At 35.6% G+C, this 21,832-nt stretch overlaps 1 protein-coding gene across 9 annotated transcripts in view; it reads right to left on the bottom strand.

The window, feature by feature from the left end:
- ST7L (suppression of tumorigenicity 7 like) overlaps positions 1–21,832 on the bottom strand; it is a 196,027-nt gene that overhangs the window by 133,837 nt on the left and 40,358 nt on the right. For 8 of the 9 annotated variants that reach the window (XR_009564400.2, XM_060301273.1, XM_030869038.2 and 5 more), the window contains 2 exons: positions 6,454–6,604; positions 3,314–3,406 (listed from right to left, as the gene is read on the bottom strand). Coding sequence is in view for 8 of the 9 variants with exons in the window: in XM_060301273.1 (XP_060157256.1) it covers positions 3,314–3,406; positions 6,454–6,604 (244 nt within the window). In the remaining variant the exon portion in view is untranslated. The remainder of the gene's footprint in view (positions 1–3,313; positions 3,407–6,453; positions 6,605–21,832) is intronic. The other variant, XM_030869045.3, reaches the window with a different exon arrangement.

Raw genomic sequence — 21,832 nt, 5'->3', positions numbered from 1 at the left:
TTTATTCACATTACTATGAAAGACGGACTTATATCAGTCAACCTCTGTAACGACTGGAGGGGGGGGCATAATTTTAGGCTAAATGTATTAGCCTAACATAATACACTCTTGTATACTGATGTTCCGCAATTAAAGATTCGTTCCTTTGCCTTAAATATCCTTGTTCCCATTAAAATGGAAAAACAATACCTACTATCACCACCGTAATAGTAAAGGAAAAATTTCTAACCCTAATGACCTTCTAATTGCTGAAGTCAATGGAGTCTTCTCAGTAATTACCTTATTAAATACCTCAGATACTCCTCCTCACTTGGAAATTTTTTCCTCCTTTTAGTTTCTAGGTTATCTAGTTCTGGTTCTTGTCCTGTCTCTCTGACCACTCTTTCACTGAATCTTCTGACTCCTTATCGGCCACCCATCCCTTAGACATTTTCATCATGGTTCACCCTTAGTTTACTTCTCACACTCTTTACAGTTTCCCTTAGTGATCTCATTCATGCCTAGAAAATGATGACTCCCAAGTCAAGTTTTGTGATGTAGAGAGATGCAAAGGGAATGAGATATTTTGGCAATTTTGTTTACTTGACCTGATCCTGTCCCTGCGCCACAGCTGATTGGATCAGGGATGAACACCTGGTAAATGTGATTTACTCTCCCAGAAGTTTTAGAAGTGGGATTGAGATATTTTTCATTCTGTATTATTTGCCTGAACTGATGACATGTAAACTTAGGGCTGTATGGGGGTATCAAGTATGGCTACATGAGTGTCTAACAAGGGAAAGCCAAACTGCAAAGATTAAGATATAAAAATGAAGCAGATACACTGAGAGAAGCAGAAATGAGAGCTCATACAAAGAAAAGATGGAGTTGGGGAATGAAAAAAAAAAAAAAGTGAGAATAGGAGAGGCTGAAAAACGCAGTCAGAGACAGAGATATACAGACAACTGACTCCTGGAAATCCTGATAGCCTTCTAGTTTCTGGTTCTAGTCTCTTCTGAGGTGCAACTCTAATTGTTGCCTTGGGTTCCTTGAGATAATCCAGTCTTCTTCCAACAAATTCTCTTTATTTTAAAGCTAGTTTCAAGTGGCTCTCTTATACCCAAAGAATGCCTGCAACATTTACTATTTATATAACATATATATTTAATAATATACATATTATATATAACTTACAAATATATCTTAGCCCCATATATGTAGAGATAACAAAATATAAAGGCTACGTATGTATATGTTAAATAGATTAAATAATAAAATATTTAAGCATATACACACCTACATACACACACACGGATGTGTGCAACATACTCAAAAATAAAAAACCCTGGGAGAAAAATATAAGCATACTCAAATTCCATAATCTCTCCTAAATTTTTATCTATCTGTTTGAACTTTTCAGCTCATTAAGTCTGATGTTGTAAAAATGCAACTTTTCTTCCTAGACTTCAGTTCTAATGGACCCAGAATTGTAAAAACTGTGGTATAGATTGATATCGTAAGAGGAAACTAGCGATTATAACTTTCAGCATACTTACCTATCAGTTAAATTTAAAAAAAGGAAAATTAAACAAATTTACCAGCTCACAGAGAAAAAGAGTGAGTGGATGATAAGGCAGCTGAGACAAAAAAAAAAAAAAAAAAATAGTACAGACTATTCTTTCAAAAGTTTGGCTTCCTGAAAGCAGGAACTAGATGAAAACACTCTCAGCAATCATAACCCGATGTATTTCTGGTTCTCCTCCTGACTCTTTGACTGCTCTTTTTAAAACTGAGAAGTATAGTCCCTCCAACTTCACTCTTCTTTGTAAAGATTGTTTTGACTGTTCTGGGTCCTTTACTTGGCAATATAAATTTTGGGATCAGCTTGTCAACTTGTAGGAATTGTACTGAATTTATAGATCAATTTGAAGAGAACTGTCATATAAATTATACTGGGTCTTCCAATCCATAAACGTGGACTGTCTCTCAATTTACTTAGATTTTCTCAGCAGTATTTAGTGGATTTTAGTATACAAGTCTCACACTTCTTTTGTTCAATTTATTCCTAAATTGTTTGTTCTTTTTGATGCTACTGTGATTAGAACTGTTTTCTAATTTTCATTTTGGATTGTTCATTGCTGGTATATAAATAAACGACTGAGTTTTGTATAATTACATCCTGCAACCTTGCTGAACTTGTTTATTAGTTCTAATAGTACTTTTATGGATTTCTTGCACAGAAGATCATGTCACCTGTGAATAAAGACAGTTTTACTTCTTTCTTTCGAACATGAACGCCTTTTATTTCTTTTTCTTGCTTGACGGCATTAACTAGAACCTCTAGTACAATGCTGAATAGAAGAAAGCAGACATCCTTGTCTTGTTCCTGATCTTAGCAGGAAAGCATTCAGTCTTTCACCATTAGGTATGATCTTAGCTGTGGGTTTTTCATAGATGCTCTTTATCAGGTTGAGGAAGTTCCCTTTTATTCCCAGTTTGTTCAGAATTTTTATCATGAATGGGTGTTAGATTTTTGTCAAATGCTTTTCTGCATCTATTGTCCTTTATTCTATTACATTTTCCGATGTTAAAGAAACCTTGCATTTGTGAGGTAAAGCCCAATTGGTCATGGAATATAATCCTTTTTACATGTTGGTGGATTCAGTTTGTTAACATTTTTTTGAAGATGTTTGTGTCTATATTCATGAGAGATATTGTTCTATAGCTTTCTTGTAATGCTTTTTGTTTGATTTTGGTGTCAGGGTAATGCTGGTCTCACAGAATGAGTTGGGGAGTGTTCCTCCTTTATTGCTTAAAAAGAGTTTGTGAAGGATTGGTATTATTTCTTCTTTAATTATTTGTAAGATGCCCGCTTTTTTTTTTGCAGTACGCGGGCCTCTCACTGTTGTGGCCTCTCCCGTTGCAGAGCACAGGCTCCGGACGCGCAGGCTCAGCGGCCATGGCTCACGGGCCCAGCCGCTCCGTGACACGTGGGACCTTCCCGGACCGGGGCACGAACCCGTGTCCCCTGCATCAGCAGGCGGACTCTCAACCACTGCACCACCAGGGAAGCCCTTTTTTTTTTTTTTTTTTTTTAGTATCTTTAATCTTTGTGTCCTTCATTGCATCTAGCACAGGGTTTTACCCAAAAAATATGCAGAAAAAAAATATGCAGGAATGAACTAAATTATGCAACTACATCCAAGAAGTGGCTAAAACAGTATTTAAACAGCATCCTGAATTTCAACCAGAGGTACTTTTAAAATGGGAGAATACTATGAAAAACAATCTCATAACTAATTTTAAATTTAGGAAAACTTGAATATTTACTTACGAGGTAATAGCTCTCTATCAGCAGTCTCTGTGCAGCTGGGATAAGGATAAAATAGATGGCCTTTCTCTAGTGGGTATGGAATCATTCTAAAAGCTGAGTGAAAAATAAAATACATATGTTGACATTCAATTCAATCTCACTTTCATCCTCTACTACAATCAAAGCTATTTTGGAGACGTACTTTTATTAAATTTTCACACAGCGTTTTATTTTCTTTTTTACAGAGATATTTTAGATGAAAGAAACAAAGTATGCAAAGGAACAAATAAGGAGAAGAATAAGATCTATGTAGAGAATCATGAATGGTCTGGCTGAAATAAAACTAAAGGGAGTAATGGATGGTAAGACTAGCTGTGTCCTTCTTGCCTCAGTCTCCTTATCACAAACACAATAGACTTAACTCTCCACGTGTGAATTCCACTTCTTAGGGAAATCACGTTAACTGTTGTAGTCATAACTACTGGCAACCTAAGAGTTCTCAATGGCTCCTAACTTCGTATGTGAGCTGTCATCAAGTTTTCTGTGAGCTTAATTTAGATCAGGGGTCACCAAAGTATCTAAATTAAGTACCTAAAGGGATCACCTTTGGCCAGACCTGGCCCACTGTTTTTGTAAATAAAATTTTATTAGAATACAGCCATGCCTGTTCGTTTATATATTATATAAGGCTGCTTTCATGCTATAAGTGTTGGGTAGTTGTAACAGAGACTATGGCCCACAAAAACTAAATATTTACCATCTGGCCCTTTACAGAAAAAGTTTACCCATCCCTCATCTAGATTATCATCAACTCCTACAAACTTCTGAAATCCTTATTGACCTACTCAACTATCAAAGATGAGATAAGGTTTTTGTTTTTCCCTTAGTCCTTGGCTCTAAAAACTTTTGTTAAAATATGGATTTTGTTTTGCTACAATAAAATATAGTGATTTTTCCAAAGTCACAGAGCAAATCAGTGGCACTAGGAAATCATTCATCAAGATGATTATTCATGAAATACAGAATAAATCATATACTTATTGAAAACTTCCTATGTGCCAAGCAGAACACTAGGCACTGAAGACACATACAAGGTGAATGAGATAGAGCACCTGGTTTTGAGAAGTGTACAGACTACTGGAGAAAAAGCAAAAGAAAGTCTAATTACCCCAAAACATCCAGCTCCTCAGTTTTAGTAGTCCCGCTTTCATTAATCTGTATATTGTCAGTATCAAGCACAGTGTCTGACCTCAGCAAGAATGCAGAGGTTCCCAAATTTTCTTGGTTCAAGGACATGTGGTGTCCTTCGTGTCTCAGTAATTTGCTATTGATGCCCCTACACTGAAAGAAATATCTAACAATTCCACTTATTAAGTAGTGGGTCTGATCAACTTCAAAAGTTTTTGTTCTAACAACTTAGCAGCGATATGAAAAAAAATACACATAAATTAATGAAAATAATAGTTATTTTATTTTTAAATAACCATCATTTCTTCCTAATGGGATATATGAGCCTGTTGGGCACTGCATAATTTCTCGAACCTTGGAATCACACTGGACACCACTATCCTCATTTCCTGTTCCACACTGATTTTTGTGTGGTACTTCTTTTAATCACAGCAACTAACAAAACCCAGCTTTGCAAAGCTATGACAACACTGAAAAAAAATAGAGAATGGAGAGCTGTCTAATATTGAAACCGTGAACTATCTAGAGCTACAGTTTGAATGGTGTATTGCTATGTTTCTACTAAAAATTTAAAATATCCCATGGCACTCTTGTGAATTTGCTATAATACCCAAAGGTGCCTCAATGCAAACTTTGAGGAGGTTAACCAACTTTAGTGAATGAACATTGAATTTATTTTTGAATTTTCACTGACAGGTGATTTTAAGAAGTTACAAATGAGAGAGATCTGGTAGTTACTGGAAAATAATCCACTTCTCCAAAGAAATGTACAAATAGCCAATTAACATATAAAAAGATGTTCAACATTACTAATTATTAGGGAAATGCAAATCAAAATCAAAATGAGACACTACTCCACACCCATTAGGATGCTATTACTAAAAAATCCAGGAAATAACAAGGATTGGCAAGGATATAAAGAAAGTGAAACCCCTGTGCATTGCTAGTGGAATGTAAAATGGTTCAGCTGCTATAGAAAATAGTATGGTGGCTCCTCAAAAGTTTAAACACAAAATTATATGATCTAGCAATTCCACTTCTAGGTATACACCCAAAAGAAATGAAAGCAGGAACTTGAACAGATATTTATGCACCCACGTTCATAACAGCATTATTCATAATAGTCAAAAGGTAGAAACAGCCCAAATGTCCATTGATGGATGAATGGATAAACAAAATTTTGTATACACTTACGATGGAATATTACTCAGCCTTAAAAAAGAATAAAACTCTGACACATGCTACAACATTATGGTAAGTGAAATAAGCCATATATAAAAGGACAAATATTGTATGATTCCACTTATATGAGATACCTAGAGTAGTCAAACTCATAGAGACAGAAAACAGAATGGTTACCAGGGGACTGGGGAGGAGGGAAGATTGGGGAGTTAATTGTTTAATGGGTAGAGAATTTCATTTTGGGTGATGAAAAAATTTGGGGGAAGGATAATGGTGGTTGCACAACAATGTACATGTATGTCACTGAACTGTACATTTAAAAATGTTTAAAATGGTAATTTTAATGTGATATGTATTTTACCACAATTTAAAAAAAATTTTAAAGAATCGAGTTGATATCAGTAATGAGGAAATTAGTTTCATGTTGTACACATCTCAAAACAAAACAAAACAAAAATCCAATTTTTAAAATATTAGAATAGCTAACCACATTAAAAAACTTATAAATGAAGGGATATAAGTTTCCATTCTTTCCTTATAAATACTTAATTTAAGTGAACATATAGCAGAATACCCAAACAGTTTCTCATTCTGCTTTTCCTAAATGTGGCATTAATATAAGCACATTACATGTTTCTTCTACCAGTAAACCAATAAACACCACTGAGTTCACTTTGAAACCAATCTGAACAAGTCCTTAAAGAAACTCACAATCTCATTACAAAAAGACTGCCTGTGAATGGAATAATTAGTCAGAAAGATTAGTGTTACATTTGGAAAAGAATACTTACTGCCTTCCCATGTACACTGTAACAGATTAAGAGCACCTTCTATTCGCTTCCAGTGCTGAAGATGAAAGAAAGCATAGGCAATTGCTTCACTATCGCCCCGTTTCAGAATGTGTTCTGGAGGTAAAATGAGACTTTTCATCTCTAGTAAATACTAGAAAAATAACACACACACATAGACACACCACAGAAAAAAAGGAAAATTATGCTAAATTCAAATATCCACAAAAGTGTAGATTCAAATTTTATAAAGTTAATTTGATTTAAAAAACAAACAAATATTAAGCTAGTTGAAATGACATGAAGGTCCTACTGACAAAATGCTTATATAAATGCAAATTCCAAAGATCAGAACATTCCTATAGGTAAAAATAAGGTAATAAATGGCTTATGTGTGACTTTACTAAACACAAATGGAAACTCAAGCTGAGGAAATAATGTTGGAGGAAATTACTTACTTTTCCAAAAAAGAATAAGTGTAAAAAATTATAAAACACAATTTTGGAATAACACGTTGTGGCAACATTCGATATTTTTTCTTTATTTCCCTTCTATAGTGAAGGAATTTAATTGTTAAGAAGTTCAATTAAATTAATATTTACTGAGTGCAAATCACTATGCTTGTTAGGGAATGCCAAAACACTATTCTCTAGAGCTTCCTAAGGTAATGAGAAAGACAGATTTCTTTTTCTATTTTCTCGGCCGCACTACACGGCTTGTGGGATCCTAGTTCCCTGACCTGGGATTAAACCTGGGCCCCTGGCAATTGAAAGCGCAGAGTCCCAACCACTGGACTGCCAGGGAACTCCCGAGAAAGACAGATTTATTAAGTTAAAAATTTTAACCAAACTGGGACTTCCCTGTGGTCCAGTGGTTAAGAATCCACCTTCCACTGCAGGGGATGCAGGTCTGATCCCTGGGTGGGGAACTAAGATCCCACATGCCTCGGGGCAACTAAGCCCCGCGTACCACAGCTACTGAGCCTGCGTGCTCTAGAGCCCATGCATCACAACTAGAGAGCCTGCATGCTGCAACTACTGAGCCCATGCGCTCTGGAGCCGGCGCGCCACAATGAAGGGCCTGCACACCACAAGGAAAGATCCCACATGCTGCAATGAAGATCCCATGTGATGCAACTAAACCCTACGCAGCCAAATTAAAAAAAAAAAAATTATAACCAGACTATGTTAAGTGTTTCACTAGAGGTATAGATGTATATAGGAATATGGATAGGAGGTATTAATTTTTTAATTTAGTTTTTAATAACAGCTTTATTGAGATATAGTTCGCATGCTTTACAGTTCACCCATTTAAAGTCCACAGTTCAATGGTTTTTAGTATGTTCACAGATATGTGCAACCATCACAATTTTAGAACATTTTCATCACTTCAAAAGGAAACCCCAAATGTACATTGGTGCGGCCTCTATGGAAAACAGTATGGAGGTTCCTCAAAACAACTAAAAATAGAGTTACCATATGATCCAGCAATTCCATTCCTGGGCATATATCTGGAGAAAACTATAATTCAAAAAGATTCATGCATCCCAATGTTCACTGCAGCACTATTTACAATAGCCAACCTAAAAGTTGACAGATGAATGGATAAAGATGTTATACATATATACAATCGAATACTACGCAGCCATAAAAAAGAATGAAATAATGCCATTTGCAGAAACATGGATGGACCTAGAGATAATCATACTAAGTGAAGTAAGCCAGAAAGAGAAAGACAAATACCATATGATATCACTTATATGTGTAATCTCAAATATGACCCAGGGACTTCCCTCGTGGTCCAGTGGTTAAGAATCTGCCTTCCAATGCAGGGGACGCAGGTTCGATCCCTGGTTGGGGAACTAAGATTCCACATGCCGTGGGGAAACCAAGCCTGCATGCCACAACTACAGAGCTCATGCGCTCTGGAGCCTGCGTGCCACAACTACAGAGCCCACGTGCTCTGGAGCCTGCATGCCACAACTAGGGAGAAGCCCGCATGCCGCAACGAAAGATCCCCCATGCCATAACTAAGACCTGACACAGCCAAAAATAAAATAAATTTTAAAAAATAATAAATAAAATAAAATAAAATATGACCCCAGTGAACTTTTATGAAACAGAAACAGACTCATGGACATAGAGAACAGACTTATGGTTGCCAAGGGAAGAGGGGGTGGGGGAGGGATGAATTGGAAGTTTGGGATTACCAGATGCAAACTATTATATAGAGGATGGATAAACAATAAGTTTCTACTATATAGCACAGGGAACTATATTCAATATCCTGTGATAAACCATAATGGAAAAGAATATGAAAAAGAATGCATATATGTGTATAACTGAATTACTGTGCTCTACAGTAGAAACTGACACAGCATTGTAAATCAACTATACTTCAATAAAAATTTTAAAATAAGGAAACCCCACACTCTTTAGTTATCACCCTCTACACCCACAATCCCCCTAAGCCCTAAGCAACCACTAATATACTCTCTGTCCTATAGATTTGCCTATTCCAGATATTTCATACGAACAGAATCACATAATATAGGGTCTTTTGTGACTGGTTTATTTCACTTAGCATACACCCATGTTGTAGCATGTATCAGTACCCCATTCTTTTTTGTAGCTGAATAATATTCTATTGTATGGACAGACCACAGTTCTTTATCCATTCATCATTTGATAGACATTTGGTTTTCACCTTTTGGCTATTATGAATAATGCTGCAATAAACATTTGTGTATGAATTTTCATGTGAACAAATGTTTTCATCTCTCTTGGGTTACCTAGGAGTGGAAGTGCTAGGCTATATGGTAATTCTATGTTTAAGAGGTATGAATTATGATTTAAACCACTTGATAGAATTTGGGATTTGAGCTGATATATAAAGACAGGTGGAATGTGGATGAGCAGGTTGGGGGGTATGGTGGGGAGAAGAACAGGAGGACATATTCAATGTACAGGGCCAACCTGAACAATTTTAACTCTTGAGACTTGAGAGCATACTGCAAGATGAGTGAGTGTGCCTGTTAAAGAAGTTATGACCTATCAATTCTTATTAACATATGAAATTAAATTCTAAACTCTTGAAGAAAATACTTGCCTTAATATTATAATCCATAACAAAAGCAGCATAATCAGTTACTGCACTAATCAAATATACTAATTACATGAAGAAAGATGCAAAATTACACTTGTACATCATCTTTACTATTAAAGTGGTCAACTTAAAACAAAATCTTTTAAAAAATATTTAGTTAGCTAACTACTTCTTCCAAAGACTGAGGCCAGAGTATACCTCCCCTACTAGACTAGCTGTGAAACAACCTCTTTGGGTTTCAATAATTTGATACCAAATTATGTGTCATATGGTCCAAACCACATTAACATCTATTATAAGATATAAAAAGAGAAACATTCCAAACGTGTCTTAAAAGATATATTCTCACATTTCAAATTCTAAGTTCCTCAGGTCATTACACAAGCTAATAAGATAAACAACATGAATTAAACAGTTGAATGTGTGAAACACTTTGTAAAACTACTACAAACAGGAAGAATTCTAAAAATAATTGAAGTGGTTTTAAATTTTAAGCCTTAGGTTATTAATCAATACATATGTACTCATGGTATTAATACATCTAAAGTAATTTTTCTTTGTTTATGGAATATGCCTTTCCAACACTTACTGAGCTTAATGCTCATCTTGAATTACTCTTATTCCTATACCCCAATAAAGGTGAAATTAAAAAGCAAAAAGATAAAAAGAATAATTACTCTTAGTCTTGATGTCTCTAGCTCTCTCCTCAAAGTGTAAGAATGCAGTCTGCTTATCAATTTATTTTAGCAGATGTCACAAGCTATGAGATTATTTACTAATCCAGTTTGGGGACTTAACATTTCCCATTCAGTTTCTTAAAGGAATGCAGCAGAGGTTGTGTCCTGGTCAAGCAAAGCCCATTTGCTGCCTGGCTGGGTTCTCTACCCTTAGTGCCTTGGGCCTATATTCAGGAGGGTAATATTCTTTCTAATCCTCTTTAATCCTTGCCCATTTTTTAAAACACAGTAAAAGATCACTCGCACCAGGCGACTGTGGGAAAATGGACTCAAATAGCTGACCTCTGACACGACTCCTTATGCTCTTTGCAAGTGCACTAAGAGCTTCTTCAGTAGGAAGCAAAGAAAATGAAGCAAACACAGTGGAATCTCCATCATAAAAAGAATATCTTATTGTCAGAGAGGTTTAATACTTAAACTAAGTCCTTTCGATTAGAGATCTGTTTTATTTTACAGATAAAAACATCTCAAATTATTTTCAATGTGTTTTAGAACCCTGAAGCTTTAGACTAAACCCTATCTTGGTAGCCACTTAGCAAATGGTAAGCAAAGATATTAAGTTAACAATTATTGAGTAAAACTTATATTATAAAAGGTATCAACTTAATATATCTAAAAATACTTCTGTTAATAGCAACTATATATCTATACTTTCACTGAGTAATAATCTAAGTGACAATTCAGAATCAGATATGGTACGTTTATTAGGAAATAATACTTCAGGATTTTATATTAAAAATCTTCACTATTTAATCATTAAAAAATTGTTTCCTTATGCTACCTTACTTTTTATTATCATGTCTTACCTACCAGCAAATGTCCTCTACAATTTGACTTCAAAGAAATTCTTATATTTCAGTTTCTGAAATAGGACAGTGAAATAAAATTTCACCCTCAAAATATAAAGAAAAACTTTCAGTTTAAAGAAAATATACTTAGGGACTTCCCTGGTGGCACAGTGGTTGAGAATCCGCCTGCCAGCGCAGGGGACACGGGTTCGAGTTCTGGTCCGGGTGGATCCCACATGCTGCAGAGCAACTAAGCCCGTGTGCCACAACTACTGAGCCCGTGCTCTAAAGCCCGCAAGTCACAACTGCTGAGCCGGAGCGCCACAATTACTGAAGCCCGCGTGCCTAGAGCCCGTGCTCCGCAACAAGAGAAGCCACCGCAATGAGAAGCCTGCGCACCGCAATGAGGAGCAGCCCCCGCTCACGTCAACTAGAGAAAGCCCGCGGGCAGCAACGAAGACCCAATGCAGCCAAAAATAAAATAAATTAAAAAGACAAAAGAAAAAAAGAAAATATACTTAAAATATGTAATTATAGGATTATTACTCATTTTATCTCCTTCACAAAGTGCTACTCAAGAATTTCTGCTACCCAGAATAAGGTGTAGTCACTACATGATAGAAACCATATCCTTCATATTCTACTTCAGCACCTAGTGTATTACACTATCCAAAGCAGGTCCTAAAATAATTAACTGACTGGATCTGATATATATAGCTAAAATGTCTTCAAACTCATACCTTTAAGTATTTCAGTTTTACTTAAAGATATTTTCTAACTTTCTGGGCAAACTAAAAACAAAACAAAATGAAAACAAAAAAATTCAGCTATCAAGACTTTACTTCTGTAGGAAGAAGAATATGAAAGGTTAAAAACTGACGGGTAATTTGTTTTGGTCTCTTTTTTTTCTTTTTGCTTATAAAAGTACATGCTCACAGTACAAAAATGCAAACATTACAGAGTTACACAGAAAAGAATCTATTACAAGATTGGAGAATAAAAGAAAAAAGGAAATAAAGATAATAATTTTATTTATGTTTGTCTGGATTTCTTTTTTTAAGCATAACATACTGATTCTACTTTTCTGAAATATAGTATCAAACTGTTACGCAACTCACTTTTTACTTCACAATATATCTTGTATATCTCTTCGCATCTCTATATAGATCTAACTCATTTAAAATATAGTATAGTATTCCATTAAAAGCTGAGTTCTTTTATCAGTTAAGAAATAAGGTCATGCTGAAATTGTACTACTGTCCTTAAAAGGCCCAAAGTGACATAATGTAGCAAAACTCACAAAATATTAAATGGCTTAAAAAATTGATGGGATCTAAAATTTTATTTTCTTTACCTTAGATAGGTCTTTATAGTAATGCAGATCTAAATTACAAACATGTTTATTTACCATTTATTGAATGCCTGTTATGTGGTAAGTAGAATATCAGACATAAAATGATGCTAAGACAAGAGTCCTGCTTTTTAAAAAGCTCACCAATAACTAAGGGAGAGACATACAAACAGACCAAAAGAAAAAAAAAAAAAAGATGATTAAGGTACTAAAGAAACAGAAGAAAGAGCCATTATCTCTGCTTGGGAAAAGTGGGAAAGACACCTCTACAAAGGAGGCAACAGATGAGCAGGATCTTGAAGAATGAGTAGAAACTTGCCAGGTAGAGAAGAGACTGAGCATATGTACAACGGTAGGGAGTCATAATGAGACCTGGCCAATCCAGGGAATAGTAGCACTGGAGGTAAGGAACAAGGCAGAAGTGGTGAGGAGCGAGGCTGGAGACAGATACTGGGCCCAGACTATGAAGGGTTTCTATACACGCAATACTACGGGGTTGGTCCTTATCGTATAGGCAATAGGGAACAAGCAGAGCTCTTTAGGCAGAGTAAGATTTGCTATTTAGGTGGATAACTCTGGCAATGACCAGAGTAGAGAGGGTTTGATGGCAGGGAGACCACTGAGGAATCTGTTTTAATGGTCCAAACAAAAGATGGTAGAGTATTTGAGATTACTGTATTTCTACACATACATATCTGTATGTTTAAAAATGCACAGAAAATGTCTGGCAACATATACACCAAACAGAAACAGTGGTTACGTGAGAGAAGTAGAATTGGGAGAGAAGAAACAGGGGATTTTTTACTTTATAAACTTCTAAAGGGTCTGAATTTTTTTTTAAAGCATTCATTACTTTTATAACAATAATAATTTTTAAAAGAATAGGGCTTCCCTGGTGGCGCAGTGGTTGAGAGTCTGCCTGCCGATGCAGGGGACACGGGTTCGTGCCCCGGTCCAGGAAGATCCCACATGCCGCGGAGTGGCTGGGCCGTGAGCCATGGCTGCTGAGCCTGCGCGTCCGGAGCCTGTGTTCCGCAACGGGAGAGGCCACAACAGTGAGAGGCCCACGTACCACACACAAAAAAAAAGGTAGTGAAGGTGCACAATGAGCAGTGACAGTGGGGATGGAGAAGATGGCTAGATCTGAAAGAGATTTCAAAGGTCATAATACGAGTTGGTAATTTGGAAAGAGCAGAGTAAAGGTTAATTACAGAAGAAAATAATAAAGCCGTAAGTCAAAATATAGAAATAAGGAAGGAGAGGCAAGTTGGAGAAGAAACTAAAAAATAAATTAAAAAAAAATCAGTTTGAGAACACATTAAAGTGTCTGAAGTACTTATTAGATACCCAGGTAAAAATTTCCACAACTAGATAGAAATGCAAATCTAAAGACAAGGAAGGAAGCCAGAGTTAACATATTTGGAAATAACTGGCAAATAAAATATAGTTAAAGACATAAACCAAGGCTGGTACCTAGTATGTGCTGCAGGACCTTCCATATTACCTCCAAATCATCTTCTTGTTATATCTGGAAATTGCGTGGGCCAATTTTAACTAGTATTCAACTATGGACAATATACTCAAATAATTACTCAAAGTCTCTTGCTTTTCGCTAAAAATATTAAAAATTAAAGCTACTTTGGAAGCTATAGTTAAAAAGACATAATGATGTATGGTCTGATGGTATCTTTTATAACTCTAAATCCATACCTATGCTTACGCTCAAATTCACTTTAATTTTGAATTGCTTTGATCTTTATAATTTATCTCTAGATTACTTTGTTTCTATTACTTTGCAAATCTTACAACAGCTTTTGACCAAAGGCAATATAATTCTGACCTGAAGTAACGATAATGCTTTATAATCTTCCTCTTAAAAGCAGAGGTTAAAGAAAAATCTCTCTGAAGGCATCTGAAATTAAGGTACTTTGCTCTTGATCAGTCATGCACATCAAGACCAATTTATCTCTCCAATTAGTTTTCTCAGTGCACATTCTATGAGATTGGACAGGCAGGCTGAATGCAAAGATTCCACATGGAGGTGTATTATAAGGGAGACTAAAGAAAGTTCCCAGATAGAAAGTAAACAACTGCTGTATGAATAAACTGAAAGAAAACATGATACTACCTAGCAGCCTCAGGAGCAAAGGGAAAGTGATCTTATATTAAAAAGAGAGGGATGGGAGGCTAAACAGGGCATGTGCTTCAGGAAAATGACTTTCCAAATCATCCTACAGAGCAGCATCTCAAGAGATAAGCATTTCATATCTCAACCCTTCCACCTGGGCCACAGTACAATATAAGGGAAAGGCAAAGGCCTCACTGTGCTCTAAGTATGGGTCACAGACTTTAACACCACTTCCCTTTATTCCCTGTACTCCTGCTATGCCACTCAGAATCTCAACTGAGTGCCCATCTCCCTCATCTTTTACTTATACTGCTATAATATAAGTAGTCTGGCCAAAAGAAATGTAAGCCCGCTGCTAAAGACCTAGTACCTTCTCTAATGGATGGGACTCATAACATCCTACGGGCTTCAATTTCTGATCAGCCAGAATGGATTTTACCTTTTATGTATCCATTTGTTTTTAAAATTCCCCTTGCACTTGTAAAGGCCTCCTGGCATGGTCTACTTGCTTAGCAGCACAATACCAAAACCAGTTTTATTGTAAAATAAGAATAATTTTAAAAAGCCACAGATAGCATATTCCTAAACATGTACTCAAGTTGCAGAGATTTACTAAACAAGGTTTTGTTTTGTTTTTAAATGTTCTACGCCACTCTTCCCTCAAGGGCTTCTTCTGGAAGACACAAACTGTCCTCAGGGTATTAAGTAATTCAAATTAGTTAATTCCTAACTGTCTCACCTAACCATCTTCACCTTCACCCCATCTCAACAAAGGAATCCCCAAATCTTATACACTCTAAAGCACTAAACTAATATTTACAAGGGAAGAGGACACACTGGAACAGCTTAAACAGGAGGAGAAAATGGTAACAGAGTATAATAAAGCAGTGATGGCCATAATAATCAATGCTGTTGCCTGACACTCAGACATTGTGTTGAGAACTTCACATATATCATCTCATTTAATCAGGAGGCATGATACCTTGACAGTGCTTTCCATGTTGAGTCTGATTCTTTTTTCTTTATTGAGGTATAATTTAAAAACAGTAAAATGCACGGGTCTTAAGTATTCAGTTCGATGAGTTTTAACAAGGGACTTCCCTGGTGGTCCAGCGGTTAAGAATCCTCCTTCCAGTGCAGGGGATGCGGGTTTGACCCCTGGTCAGGGAACTAAGATCCCACATGCCGCAGGGCAACTAAGCCCACGAGCTTCAAATACTGAGCCCAAGTGCCACAACTACAGATCCCGCACGCTCCACACTAGAGAGAAGACCAAGTGCTGCAATGAAAGATCCTGAATGCCACAACTAAGACCTGACACAGCCAAAAATAAATTTAAAAAAAGAAAGAAAGTAGACAAGCAACACCATCACCCCAGAAAGTTCTCCTTTCCAGTTAATACCTCTATCCTGACCACCTGAGGCAACCACCATTCTAATTTCTACCACAATAGATCACTTTTGCCTTTTCTTGAATATCACATAAATGGAATCATTCAGTATATATTCTTTTGAACGCTATATTTTTAAGATTCATCCATGTTTTGCTGTACCAGTAGTTCTTTTCTTTTTATTGCTAAATAAATTTTTTTCTCTTGGATGCACACCTTGGAGTAGAACTGGGTCATAGGGTGAGGTATATGTTTAATTTTATAAGAAACTGACAAAGTGGTTGTATCATTTTATATACTCTTAGCAGTAATGTACTAGAGTTCTAAATGTTCCACATTCTTACCAATATTTTATCAGTATTTTTAATTACAGCCATTCTGATAGGCATGATACCTTGTAATTTTATAATGCATTTCCTTGATAACCAACAATGGTGAGCACCACTTTATGTGTTTATTGGACATTCCAATATCTTCTTTTCTGAAGTATCTGTTCAAGGCTTTTGACCATGTTTTACATTAAAGTTGTCATTTTATACTTATATATTCTGGATTTGAGTCCTTTGCCAAACAAACAAACTGGAAATATTTTTTTTCCTATTTGTGGTTTGACTTTTCATTTTTTTTAAAATGATGATGATTTTTATTTATTTATTTATTTATTTTTGCCACACCGCACAGCTTGCAGGATCTTAGTTCCCCAACCAGGGATCGAACCTGTGCCCACGGCAGTGAAAGCACGGAGTCCTAACCACTGGGCGGCTGGGGAATTTCCTGCCTTTTCATTTTTCTTAACACTGTCATCAGTGAGAAGAATTTTCAATTTTTGAAAAGGCCAATTTAGAATTTTTTCTCTTACAGTTAAGTGCCTATTGTGTCCTAGGAAATCTCTGTCTACCCCAAAATTTCAAAGATATTCTTAGATGTTTTCTTCTAGATGTATAGTTTTAGCTCTTACATTTAGGTAAATGATCCATCTCAAATTAATGTTTATGTATGCTATGAGAATATTTCATGATTTTTCCCCCCATTCAGACATCTAGATGTTCCAGCACCATTTGTTGAAAAGAGTTTCCTTTCCCCACTGAACTGCATTGGTGCTTTTGTCAAAAACCAAATGACAAAATACATATAGATATATTTCTGGACTTTCTATTCTGTGATTTTGTTTTTAAGGCAAGTATCTCAAATTTAAATCTAAAGATAATAAAATTTAGAAGAATTTGGTGGTAGTATGCTAATAAAAAAAACCTTCAATGAAATATTGCAGCAAGCTATTGCTAGATCCTAAATTAAAGTTAGATAATACTATTCTAACTGATGTGTAAAGTGTCATACTAAGAACAATTACATCTATAGTAAATCATGGATATTTTTGGATTTCATATTTACGATTTCAATCATCTGTGCTATCTCTAAACATCCATGATTTATAAAGCCATAATTTTGCTAAGGAACAAATTTCAATCATTTGTGCTCTGAGGCTTGTGCACACATGTGAGTAACTTACCAAATGAATAACCCTAGTTGAATCTTCAGCATCCATATCTCAGCAAGGTTCATGACCCATCCTCATGTTCTCATTTCAGGAGTAAAATTATATGTTATACTGGTATTTCTCAACCCATGGAGATTCACAATGGTTTTGGACCATATTAATCAAGAATGTCAATGGCTAACTATAATAATAATGTTAAAGAATACTTTTTATAATAAAAAGATGAATTTAAAAATGTGCAAAGGACTTGGATATTTATCCAAAGAAGATACACAATCCCACTCCTGGGCATATATCTGGAGAAAACCATAATTAGAAAAGATCCATGCACCCCAATGTTCATTGCAGCACTATTTACAATAGCCAAGACAAGGAAGCAACCTAAATGTCCACTGAAAGATGAATGGATAAAGAAGATGTGGTATATATACACAATGGAATATTATTCAGTCATAGAAAAGAATGAAATAATGCCATTTGCAGCAACATGGATTGACCTAGAGATTGTCATACTGAGTGAAGTAAGACAGAGAAAGACAAATATCATATAATATCGCTTGTATGTGGAATCTAAAAAAAAATTGGTACAAATGAACTTATTTACAAAACAGAAATAGAGTCACAGATTTAGAAAACAAACTTATGGTTTCCAGGGGGAACGGGGGGGAGGGACAAATTGGGAGATTGGGATTGAGATATATACACTACTATATATAAAATAAATACCTAATAAGTACCTACTGTATAGCACAGCAAACTCTACTCAATACTCTGTAATGGCCTATATGGGAAAAGAATCTAAAAAAAAGTGGATATATGTAAAACTGATTCACTTTACTGTGCACCTGAAACTAAAAACATTGTAAATCGACTATACTCAATAAAAATTATTTTAAAAAATTTAAAAAAAGAAGATATACAAGTGGCCAATAACCACATTAAAAGATGTTCAACATCATTAGTCATTAGGAAATGCAAATCAAAATCATGAGATGCCACTTCACACCTACTAGGACAACTACAGTCAAAACACAGACAATAACAACTGTTGGCACAGATGTACAGAAACTGTAACCCTCAAAAATTGCTGTAAATTTTTGGGAATTTTTTACATTGGGAATGTAAAATAGCACAGCCAACTTTGAAAAAGCTTGGCAGTCTCTCAAAAAGTTAAGCATAGAGAATTACCATATGATCCATCAATTCCACTCCTAGGCATATACCCAAGAGAAGTGAAACCATGTGTCCACACAAAAGCGTTCACATGAATATTCACACCAGCATTATTCATAATAGCCAAAAAGTGGAACCAACCCAAATGCCCATCACCTGATGAATGGATAAACAAAATGTGGTATATCCATACAATGGATTACTACTCAGCCATAAAAAGAAAGGAAGTATTGATACCTGCTACCTTATGCTAAGTGAAAAGGCCACATAATATAATTCTAAATCTACAGAGACAGAAGGTAGATCTGTGTTGTCATGGATTTGGGGAGCGAGGAATGGGGAGTGACTGCTAATAGCTACAGGGTTTCTTTTGGGGGTAATAAAAATGTTCTAGAATCAGAGAGTGGTGATAATTACACAACCTTGTGAATATACTAAAAACCACTGAATTGTATACTTTAAAAGGGTGAATTATATTGTATATGAATTATCTTAATTAAAAAATACTTCTTGATGGTTGGATAATAAAAAAATGTGAGACACAAGAATGACTGAAACAGGATGCTATGGAATATTTAAAAAGTATGAAATATTTTCTACCGTAAAATTTTAAAAACCAACAATTTCTATAGTAGCTGAAAGATACATAATCTTTTTCTTGTTTGGTGACTAAAACAAAATGTTTATTGAACCAAAGCCATACCTAGGTAATGAAGAACAAGTCAAAAATCATGAAAACATGTTGTTCTAATTTTTTTACTATTACTATCACAGTTACTGTATACTGAATTCATTCAGTAGATTAAAAAAATCTGTAAAAGCAATCAATACTGATGAAACATCTAAAGCAAATTCATAGCCTGAAGAGATTTATGTGATCTTTTTCTACTGCACTTCTAATGGCTTCCAGCTTTAACAAATTGCACAGCTCTAGACCTATAGCCATTTCTGTTGTAGTTATGTGGAAAGTAGCCAAAATAGTTCCTGCTAAAACAGCTTTACAATTTGTCATTTTACTGGTAAGATTCATAGAACATTTGAAAATTTGCATAATAAATTTATAAGAATAAAAGAAGATTTAAAAATATATATATATATTTAAGTGTCACTGTTCATTAGGTTAAGTAAGTTATCATGACACATTGTTGAAGTCTGAGGAAGAAAACCCCTAAAGCCCTTTATGTTTGCTGGCTCCAGCTGAGAGAATCACAGATAGAGACTATAATAGAAGAGAAAGGGGAGAGAATATCTGTACATACTTCATCACTTGCAAAAACAGCCACAAATTCCAGCGCTCTTCCAATTCATATAACACTAATGTTATTTAAGTGGGATATTATCCAAATTGTTGGAGCATAAAATTTCCCCCCTAAAACCTTAATTTTTAACCTGTTTGGTAACACCCAGCTTAAACTGCCTATCCACAAACAATAACGTAAGGTTACAGAGCCATTCTACTCAGTTGGATATTTTGATAGAGCTGAATTGTCAACTGGTTTTGGTATTTAGGTAAGGGGAAAAAATATACAAATTTCTACCTATAAATAAAAATGATTTTTTTTCAGGCAAGGCTTTACTGGTGCTAAAAATGATTTTCAAATATTGCAGTATATACATATTACATACTTATTAAATGTATATTTATATTTAATTAAATAACATATTTTACAGTTTTACTGACGTATACTTTATATATCACAAAATTTACCATTTTAAGTATACAGTTCAATGATTTTTACTAAATTTATACAGTTGTGCAACCATCACCATAAAAAGTTCCCTCATGCCTGTTTGAAGTCAATCTCCACTCCTACCCACAGCCCCAGGGAACCACTGATCTGCCTTTTGTGTCTATAGTTTTACCTATTTCATAAATTTCATATAAATGGAATCATACAATATGCTGTCTTTTTTTAAAGGAAATATAATACACTCCTTGGCTCAACTGTAAGTACTGATGATAATTTATTTTTTTTAATATTTATTTAGTTATTTGGTTGTGCCAGGTCTTAGTTGTGGCAGGTGGGCTCCTTTAGTTGCGTCAGGTGGGCTCCTTAGTTGCGACTTGCCGGCTCCTTAGTTGTGGCATGCAAACTCTTAGTTGCAGCATGCGTATGGGATCTAGTTCCCTGGCCAGGGATTGAACTTGGGCCCCCTGCATTGGGAGCACAGAGTCTTAACAACTGCGCCACTAGGGCAGTCCCCAATATGTTGTCTTTTTTTTTTTTAATTTAATTTTTGGCTGTGTTGGGTCTTCGTTGCTGCATGTGGGCTTTCTCTAGTGGCAAGCTGGGGCTATTCTTTGTTTGCAGTGCGCAGGCTTCACATTGCAGTGGCTTCTCTTTGTTGCAAAGCATGGGCTCTAGGCACACGGACTTCAGTAGTTGTGGCTCACAGGCTCTAGAGCGCAGGCTCAGTAGTTGTGGCGCACGGGTTTAGCTGCTCCGCGGCATGTGGGATCTTCCCGGACCAGGGCTCAAACCCATATCCCCTGCACTGGCACTGCGCCACCAAGGAAGTCCCCAATATATTGTCTTTTGTGTCTGGTTTCTTGCACTTGGCATAAAGTATTTGAGGTTCATTTATGTTGTTGCATGTACTTATACTTCGTTCCTTTTTAGTGCTAAGAAGTGTTCCATTATGTGGATATATCACCACTTATTTATTCATTCACCTATCTTTGGACTGTTTCAAATTATTTGCTATTGTGAATAATATTGCTATGAACACTTTCATACAAGTCTTTGTATAGGCATATGTTTTCACTGCTCTTGGGTAAATATCTAGGAATGGAATTGATGGATCATATGGTAAGTATATGTTTAACTACATAACTGTTTTCCAAAGTAGCTATACTATTTTAAATGCCTGGCAGCAATATATGCATTTTCTCTACATTCTTGCCAACACCTGATATTGTAAGTCTATGTGAGTATAGCCATTCTAGTGGATATAAAGTAGTATCACACTGTGGTTCTAATTTGTTTTCCCAATGACTAATGATGCTGAGTATCTTTTCATGTGCCTTCTTTGATAGCTAATTCATAAACCTTCTTTGATGAAGTGAGTTGTTTGTCCTATTATTACTGAGTTATAAAAGTTCTTTATAAGTTCTGGATACCAAACTTTAAGAGATAAATGACCTGCAGTCATTTGGCTTATCTTTCCATTTTGTTAGTGATAACTTTTGAAGAGCAAACATTTTAAGAAGT

Source organism: Globicephala melas, chromosome 1 (assembly GCF_963455315.2).
Source record: "Globicephala melas chromosome 1, mGloMel1.2, whole genome shotgun sequence".
Taxonomy (NCBI): Eukaryota; Metazoa; Chordata; class Mammalia; order Artiodactyla; family Delphinidae; genus Globicephala; species Globicephala melas.
The sequence above is the reverse complement of the archived record's forward strand: the minus strand, read 5'-3'. Positions and strand labels throughout refer to the sequence as shown.